At 51.3% G+C, this 9,038-nt stretch overlaps 1 protein-coding gene across 6 annotated transcripts in view; it reads right to left on the reverse strand.

Moving 5' to 3' along the window:
- NAPB (NSF attachment protein beta) overlaps positions 1-6,779 on the reverse strand; it is a 41,651-nt gene extending 34,872 nt beyond the window's left edge. For 2 of the 6 annotated variants that reach the window (XM_051845301.2, XM_002710936.5), the window contains exon 1: positions 6,570-6,773. Coding sequence is in view for 5 of the 6 variants with exons in the window: in XM_002710936.5 (XP_002710982.1) it covers positions 6,570-6,667 (98 nt within the window). In the remaining variant the exon portion in view is untranslated. Of the gene's footprint in view, positions 1-6,569 lie in introns of all 6 variants that reach the window. The other 4 variants (XM_017341772.3, XM_070052139.1, XM_017341770.3 and 1 more) reach the window with 3 other exon arrangements.
- Positions 6,780-9,038: the final 2,259 nt, after the last annotated feature.

Genomic DNA, 9,038 nt, shown 5'->3' on the forward strand with positions numbered 1-9,038 from the left:
ATATATGTGAAAAGGTTTTAAGCTATGATAATAATAGACAAATATTTAAATAAAACACAGAATAAAGAAACAGAAAAGTCCCTTTACCCAGCATATCTATGCTTTTGAAAAATAGACAGGGATAAAAGAAAAAAAATCAGCATTTGTTGTGTCATCATTAGCATATTCACCTTTCCTACCAATACTGACCAAGTGAGTGCTGCATGCTGTGAGCCGGCTGAGGTGCAGGGCCACAGCCACAAACAGGACACCATGGTCCAGCCTGCATCTCCCAAGCAATGCTACCCGTCACAGACACCGCAGGAACATGAGAATGCACGGAGAACACTGTGACACTGCAGACAGACGGTGGCTCCCCAGGAATAGCTTATCACCTGACACCTGACTGTGTCACGACCCAAAATCAGAAAACACGATTTCCATCGACAGTGACATACCTCGGCGCAGCAGAGTAAGCACCTGACCCCTCATTCAACCCTCACAAATCTGAAAAGTCCACTCTGTCTCTTTGCCCACTGCAAAGTTAAAGGTACGGAAGTTCTAAGACTGATTTTGGCTATGGTCACCAAAGGAAGTGACTGAGCTAGAGGCTGTACTTCAACTCCTCATACATAATTATCCAGGGTGGGCAGTTGGCTTGGTGGCTGATGTGCCCACATCTCATACTGGAGAGCCAGGGATTGAGTTGTGGCTCCACTCCTTCTTGCTGGCATGTATTCTGGGAGGTAGCACGTGGTGACTCAAGTACTTGGGTCCCTGCCGCCCACATGGGAGACCGCGAATAAGTTCCTGGCTTATGGCTTCAGCCTGGCCCAACCTCAGGTGTTGCAGGCATTTGGAGAATAAACCTACAGGATAAGAGATCTCTCGGTCTGTGTTTCAAACAAAATGAGATTTTTAAATGTACATAATTATGTGCATTTCCTATACCTAAGTAAATATAAGATTAATGATTTTTTTTTTATTAGACAGAGTTAGACAGTGAGAGAGAGAGAGAAAAAGGTCTTCCTTCCATTGGTTCACTCCCCAAAAGGCTGCTGCAGCCAGCACACAGTGCTGATCCAAAGCTAGGAGCCAGGTGCTTCTTCCTGGTCTCCCATGCGGGTACAAGGGCCCAAGCACTTGGCCAATCCTCCACTGCCTTCCCAGGCCACAGCAGAGCCGGACTGGAAGAGGGGCAGCCGGGACTAGAACCCGGCACCTATATGGGATGCCTGCGCTGCAGGCGGAGGATTAACCAAGTGAGCCATGGTGCTGGCCCCAAGATTAATGATTTTTTAAAAAAAGTATAGTCTAGAGGCTGGCATTGTGGTGCAGTGGGTAAAGTTGCTGCCTGTGATGCAGGCATCCCTGGCTGCTCTACTTCCAATGCAGTTCCTTGCTAATGGCCTGGGAAAGCAGTAGAAGATGGCCCAAGTGCTTGGGCCCCTGCACCCATATGGGAGACCCAGAAGCTCCTGGCTCCTGGCTTTGGCCAGGCCCAGCCCTGGCCGTGGTGGCCATCTGGGGAAAGAACCAGCAGATGGAAGATTCCTCTCTGTCCTGTCCCCACCCCCAGTAAGTAAATAAATCTTTTTTTTTTAAAGTCTATATTTCAAATAGTCTATATTTGAAATCAACTGTAACTGAAGACCCCAAGTGCTTTACCAAAGCTATCACATGGCCCCACACCTGGCAAAACTTAAACACATTCAAGTATCTGTTGAAATGAAGGCTGAGTAAAGAATACAATGACCAACATTCTACAGTGCTTAAGAATTTCATATTGAGGGGGATCTGGTGCAGCAGTTGTCACTTGAGACATCTACATCCCATACCAGAGTGCCTGGATTCTGTCCTGGCTCCTCTGCTTTCGATCCACAACCTCGGACGCACAGGTGATGGCTTAACTGCTTAGATCTCTGCCACCATGTGGGAGACGTAGATTGAGTGCCAGGCTCCTTGCTTTGGCCTGGCCCAGTCCTAGCCATTGGATGCATTTGGGGAGTGATGGAAGACCTCTGACTCCGTGTTTTTCTGCATTTCAAACGAAACGAAATTGAAAAAAAAAAAAAAAAAAAAAAAAAGGGAGTCAGTACTGTGGTACAGTGGGTTAAGACACTGCTTATGAAGCCACCACCCCATATCAGAGTTCTGGTTCAAGTTCCAGATACTCTGCTTCCAATTCAGCTTCCCGCTAATACACCTGGGAAGGCAGCAGATGAGCCAAGTGCTTTGGGCCCCTACCACCCATGTGGGAGACTAGGACGGAGTTCCTGGCTCCTGAATCCTGGATATGGCCTGGCCTGGCCCGGCCTGGCTGTTGCAGGCATTTGGAGAGTGAACAAGCAGATGGAAGATTTCCCTCTCTCTCTGATGTCCTAGTTTTCAAATAAATAAATCTTTAAAAATTGGAAAAAAAATCTATTTTCACAAATAGCTAAAAATTATAGATTTATATCTGAAGATAACCCATTAGGACCTTTCATTAAATTTACACTGAAGGTTAGGCATTGTGGTGTAGTGGGTTAAGCTGCCACTTGGGATACCTACACCCCATTAGACTTGTGCCTGGGTTCAAGTCTTGCTTCTGCTTCCAAACCAGCTTCCTGCTAACGCACACCCTGGGAGACAGCAGAAGATGGCTCAAGTGCTTGGGTTCCTGCCATCCATAAAGGAGAACTGGTGGAATTACTGATTCCTGGCTTCAGCCTCATCCAGCCCAGTTGCTGCAGCATTTAGGGGGTCAACCAGAGGATAGAAGATTGATCTGTTCTTGTTGCTAAGCCTTTCAAATAAATAAAATCATTTAAAAAAAAAGAAAAAATTTACATTCACACAGCCAGATTTACAGCTCTTTCCTAAGATATTTAAGAATGCTGAAATGCAAGGGAAGACAACATTAACCATCAGAAACATCTTCCCACGGCCAGTGTTTTTGTTTTTGTTTTTCACTGTTAATGAGCACCATGTATTTTTAAAAATTTTCAAGAAGACAGAGAGCTCCCATGCACTGGTTTCCTTGCTGGAACGGAGGTGGCTGTGGCTGGGAGCCAGGAACTCAATCCAGGTCTCCCAGGAGGGTCACAGAGATCCAATTACTGGAGCCATTACCAAGGCTTACCAGCGTCTACAGCAGCAGAAAGCAGCAGTCAGGAGTCAAAGCCAGGCACGCCCACGTGGGACAAGGGCATTTTAACCTCCACACTCAACGCCCAGCCTTCCACCGCCAGTCTCAGGCACCACTTTCTCCGATCTACACTGTGCAGTTTATCCCCAACCTGTGGTCTCCTAGCACTAAGACAGAGGATATTGAGAGGCCTTCTCAATGCAAAACCACCCAACTGTCCGTCTTGGGCCAGTTTTAGGATCACTGTAGCAGTTCATGAAGATTCTACATTAGAGTTTGCAATGAACTACAAAACTCCATAGCAGTGAATGAAATGATGGAACAATTCTTTTGGTAGCACTTTTACCACATTAGGCTCCTCCCAAAATGTACCACTTAACCTGGTTCCACAGCTACAAGAACACCTCACTGTTTAACCCGAGGTCAAGCAGAAAGACGGAGCACCATGAACAGCAGTTCCCAGCCTTGCTTTCATCTTTGGTCACAGGGGGCGGATGTCACGGGGAACTGCACTGATATCTTGCCTAGGGTGCAGCCAAGGCAGGAGGCCTGTGTCCTATACATCTGCAGTATAAACAGCGGACCCTCTCTCATGGATACACACATGTCTTTTCATCTAATTTTACCAAAAGCCACAAATACACAAGAGCCATGCTGAGAATATTAGTGCCACAAAATCAGGGTGGGTGGCTCTGAGTGATGGAGACGTGAACTCCAGAGGGGCTGTCACCTGCAGTCAGAACACGGGGCCGGTATGCGATGTGCAACACCTGCAGGATGCTGAGAACCTCTGGATGGCGCCACAATCTCCATGAAGCAGCCATCTGACCCCTTGAAAGCGCTAGCTGGTCACCTGCTAAAAATAAGTGCGTTCCAGAGGTACTCATATGTTAGCACGTGTGTCTTGTTAATTTTGTGCTTTGTCAGTTCAGGAGTCAGGAGTCTGAGTACAGATGGATTACAGAGCTAAGGAAGACACAGGCTGGGCGGAACAGCTTGCCTTCCACTCTAGAAAGGTAACAGGTGCAGGAGGTCTAGACATCCAAAGCTCATACAAAGGCCCAGTCTTCCCACTGTAATTCTCAGGGAAACTATACACAATTCTATAATATTAAAACCCACAGAACACAGAGCCTTCTTCTGTGAAGCTCCCCTGGAGCCAAGTATGGCCAAAAACATCAGAGTCCTCATGGCAAATAACACTTGCAGGGCACTTCGACTGGCTAGAAGCTCTGCCAGCCATTCGATCTCATTAAAAGACCAATGATCCAGCCCAATAGGCCTTTGCCCCAAAAATCCTGGAAAAGCCACTTATCTGTCTGGCCCCTTTGTTCCCTGGATACAAAAACCAGACTTGGCCATTTTGATCAAGTCTGGTACACAAACGAAATCACTGAGCCCTCACAAATTATGAGATGTTCTACTATCATATTGTTTAAAACGTCTTTTGAGAGGCAAGAGAGAGAGACAGACTGATGAAACGAGTTCTCACTCACTGGTCCACTTACGAAATGCACCCAACAGCCGGGCCAGCAGTCAAAGCGGGGAGCTGGGCACAAATCCCTGAATGTGGGAGGCAGGAGCCCAATAACCTGAGGCATCACTAATGCCAGGGAGAGTCTGCATTAACTGAGAGCAGAAGTCAGGAGCTAAGCGGGGACCCAAGTCCTCCAAGGTGAGGACACAGGCATCTAAATGCCCACTCTTGCCCCTTTACAGCAGAGGAAACTAAGGCATGGAGAACAAGGCGAGGACAATAAATGTGTTTAGTATCCAGTTTAGTCCTAGGATAACACGGCTTCCGTCCAAACCACGTGTGAGGGCAGAAGACCAAAGTCGTCTTCGGCTGGCACTGTGGTTCAGTGGGTTAAGCTACTGCCTATGACCCTGGCTTCCCCTACTGGAGTACTAGCCTTCTGGGCTGCTGGGCTTCCGATCCAGCTCCCTGCTAATGGCCTGGGAAGGCAGCAGAAGACGGTCCAAGCCCTTGGGACCTGTCACCCACACAGGAGACCCGGATGGAGTTCCCGGCTTCAGCCTGGTCATCTGGGGTGTGAACCAGTGGACAGAAGATCTATTGCTCTGCCTTTCAAATTATTAAATAAATCTTAAAAGAGAGAGAGAAAAAGTCTTGTATGGCCTGTCAGACCTTAAAAAAGAAGTTCTTCAAAATCTTTTTAGGATTACTGGATCAAGATTCGGCCTAGCTCCCTAAAAACAAGGAAACGCCTGGGTCCCAGAGGCAGGTGTCAGGGGCTGCCACCCTGTTTCCTCTGCTCCATGACAGAGCCTCCCTGGGAAGCATGCAGTGGGGACATTCAGATCATTCACCGGGCAGGAGGTGCAATGACAGATGTTATCCAAATGAGGAGCTGCTCTGTCAACGATGCACTGCCCAGAGCCAGCCCTTAGGCGCATCCTGGAGATGCATCAACAGTGGTAAAACAACTTAGAGCCAAAGGAGGAGGCTCCTGACCAGTGTTTTCTGAAATAAGTGTCTGAGCTGCAAGTCTACAGAAAACCGCGCCTAACAACACAAGGTTGCAGGGGCCTGCTCTTGGGGCAAGCTGCGGCTTTTCCACTTTCAAAAGGAAAAACAAAAAAGCAAAGGCGCACACCCCACCCGGCATCTCTGCCTCTCTCTCCCATCCTAAACAGCTGAATCATTCGCATAATCAACAGCCCCAGGATTCCTCCAAGGCTGTCCTAGCGCAGGCTCTGCTTTTGAGAGATCCGAATCCAAACACCTGCCCCAGGAGAGCCTGTTAGAATGACAGGCTATTATCGGGATTCCCAAAAGACGCTGGCTTTAAATCAATCTCTGGCGAAAGAAAAATACTATGCTGAGAAGATGCATTTCCTTACCCAGAGAGCACGGGCTAAATGTCTACTGGGCGCGCGGCCAACCCGCGCAAGCCGGCGGGCCCGGGGAGAGCTCCCGACCCCAGGCCCGGGCCGGGGTTCCCGGACCGGCGCGACCCCCACCCCACACTCCCACCCCACTCCCCATGGGAGTCCGGGGCCACGCGGGTTCGCCCTCCCGGGAGCGGTGCTGGAGATTTCAAAGGAGTGTGCTGCGGGCTCTGGGGGGCCAGCGGGAATCCAGGGGTCGTGGAGAGGGAGCTCTGGGGAGGGGGCGGGATCCAGAGTGAGGGTCTGGAGGGCCCTACAGGCTCGCTGGAGGGCGTGCGGGCGCCGATGGTCCAGGGGCCATCTGAGGAGTCTAGAGAGGCGCTGGGGGCCCAAGGCGGGGGGCTCTGGAGAGGGCGTCCTGGGGGATCCAGAGGAGGGGCGCTGGGGGCCCTACAGCCGCTCTGGAGGACCCCAAGCGTGTTCCGGGAGGCCCAAGAGGTCTGTGGGGGCACTCTAGCGGAACAACCAGAGACGGAGGGGGCCTGGTAAGGAGACCCCCCCCCCACACACACACCCCAACTCCGGGCACGCGAGGTCGGGCGCTCACCCAAACAGCCCTCGGAGGAAGGAGTGGGAGGCCTTGACTCGCTTCTCGGCCTCCGCCATCAGCTGCACCGCCTCTCGCTCCTTCCCCGCGTTGTCCATGTCTGCCGCGCCACGGCCGCCGCCACCACTGCCACAGCCGCCGCCGCCGCCGAGCTTACGACGCACCAGGGAAGCTCCGTCTTCCCTCGCGTGTGGACGCGCAGGCGCGGCGCGCGGGACCTGTCGGGACTTGTAGTCCGTGGCCCGCCAAAGAGGCCGGGGAGGGGGCGATGAGCACGACGTCAACTACAATTCCCAGAAAGCCGAAGGGCGGGCCGGGTAGGGGCAAGGCGTGAGAAACGTTGCCGCCTGGGGCTGCGGAACAGGAGGAGTGACCCTCAGGTCCGGGGCGGGGTGGGGTGGGGTGGGGGGGGTGGCTTCCATTGAAGAATTACGGAAAATACGTTCAACAATGACTACCAAGGCAATGGGGTGGACGAAGGCACAGGGAATAAGGCGCTGGAGCTATCCACCTGGCAAACTCTGCAGTGGGTTGCTCGATGTAGCCCCAGAAAGCGATCCCAGCAACACGTGGCGCCCCCAACCCGCCCACCAAGGAAGGAGCAGCCGGCCCAAAGAGCCGTTTCTGTCTCTAAGGCCAGGGTTTTCAGGAATGTCCTCTCTGCATACATTCAGTTATTTTCGTCTCTCCGAACTGCGAACTGCGAGCCACTTTCTCTTGGCCCTTTCTTCCTGGGTTATAAATGAGCTTGCAAATGCGCAGTATGTGCACAGTCTACTTTCTGGATCAGCTGTAGTCGATGAATGTCAGCCATGGGGCCAGCTTGTCCGCCCGGGCTTCTGGGACAACATCCCGGCCGGCCAGGAGGATGTGTAACCTCCGCAAAAAAGCATCCATAGACGGATGCGGTCGTGTGCCAGCGCCTTCCAGGCTTGTCCCAGGGGGAGCTGTTTTCTAATACAACGTCTAGACCGGTTATGCTTGGCAGTGCTAAAGCGGGAGGTGATGAAGCAAATAGAGTGTGCCAAAGGAGAACTTGTGACAGTTGTGAGCAAAATGTAGGCTGGAATAGCAGAGCGGCGAGTGGAGCCAGCTCACAGCACCTCAGTGCAACAAGGTGTTGATTCAAACCATTCCAAGCCCCTGGCTCAATGCAGATGCTAAGGGAAAGAATTGATGACCCGTGGGCTATTGGATTTTTGGTATCAGTATCTCCTGGAAACAGGGGCGAGAGCCTGCACTTCTGTAAAAAGTTCTGTTCTTTATTTCTGAAGTACATCTTTATTCTGAAGTGCACAACAGTTCTAGGTTCCCAGATGTGCAGACAGCTGGAATGCACCACTTCCTCTAAGCTAGAACCCACAACAGAATGTCAATGGTGACATTCCTTTTTTTTAACACAATTTTTCTTTAGTCATCTTTTTTTTAATTATTTATTTTTATTTGAAAGTTAGAGTTACACAGAGAGAGGAGAGCCAGAGAGAGAGGTCTTCTTCCATCCGATGGTTCACTCCCCAATTGGCCACAATGGCCGGAGCTGTGCCTATCCAAAGCCAGGAGCCAGGAGCTTCTTCCAGGTCTCTCATGCGGGTGCAGGGGCCCAAGGACTTGGGCCATCTTCCACTGCTTTCCCAGAGCATAGCAGAGAGCTGGATTGGAAGTGGAGCAGCCAGGCCTTGAACCAGTGTGCATATGAGATGCCAGCACTGCAGGCCAGGGCGTTAACCTGCTGTGCCACAGTGCTGGCCCCAGATGGTGGCCTTCTCAGTTGCTTCTAGGTCTTTCCTTCAGTCTCTTCTTTTGCGTGGGAAACTTGTGTGCCCTCCCCCTGGTTCACCCCCAAAGTGGGAGAAAAGCTTCAAAATCTTAAGTGCTGTATAGGGCAGGTGTTTTCTGCTCCCCGGGGCTGGGTGAGGGGAAGGAGGACAGGTAGACCTCGCAAATGAGGACTGTGACATGAGGGACAGAGAAGGTATCAAAGCAGCAGGGAAACGGGCAGGGAAGCCAGCCCTGGCATGGGCCTGGGGAGGACTGGATGCACTTCCAGTACAAGCTGTCTCGGATCCACCACCTGCACTTGCGCCATCCAGGATGGGGCCACTTGCCACACGTGGCCATTTACATTTAAGTTAGATAAAATCTAAGATTCCATTTCTCAGTCGCATTAGCCACATTTCAGGTACTCCATAGCCATATGCAGCTGTCATATTAGGATGCACAGATGTGGAACATTTCCATCATTGCCCAAATCCTAGTGAACAAAACTGGCTCATGCATACCTCACCTTTCAGCAGCTCTGTGCATTTGTAAGAAAAGCGGGAAGGGATGTGATGAAGTAGGCTAAGCCTCTGCCTGCAGTGCTGGCATCCCATATGGGTGCCGGTTCGAGTCCCGGCTGCTCCACTTCCGATCCAGCTCCCTGGCCTGCGAAAGCAGTAGAAGATGGCCCAAGTCCTTGGGCCCCTGCAC

Source organism: Oryctolagus cuniculus, chromosome 11 (assembly GCF_964237555.1).
Source record: "Oryctolagus cuniculus chromosome 11, mOryCun1.1, whole genome shotgun sequence".
Classification (NCBI taxonomy): Eukaryota; Metazoa; Chordata; class Mammalia; order Lagomorpha; family Leporidae; genus Oryctolagus; species Oryctolagus cuniculus.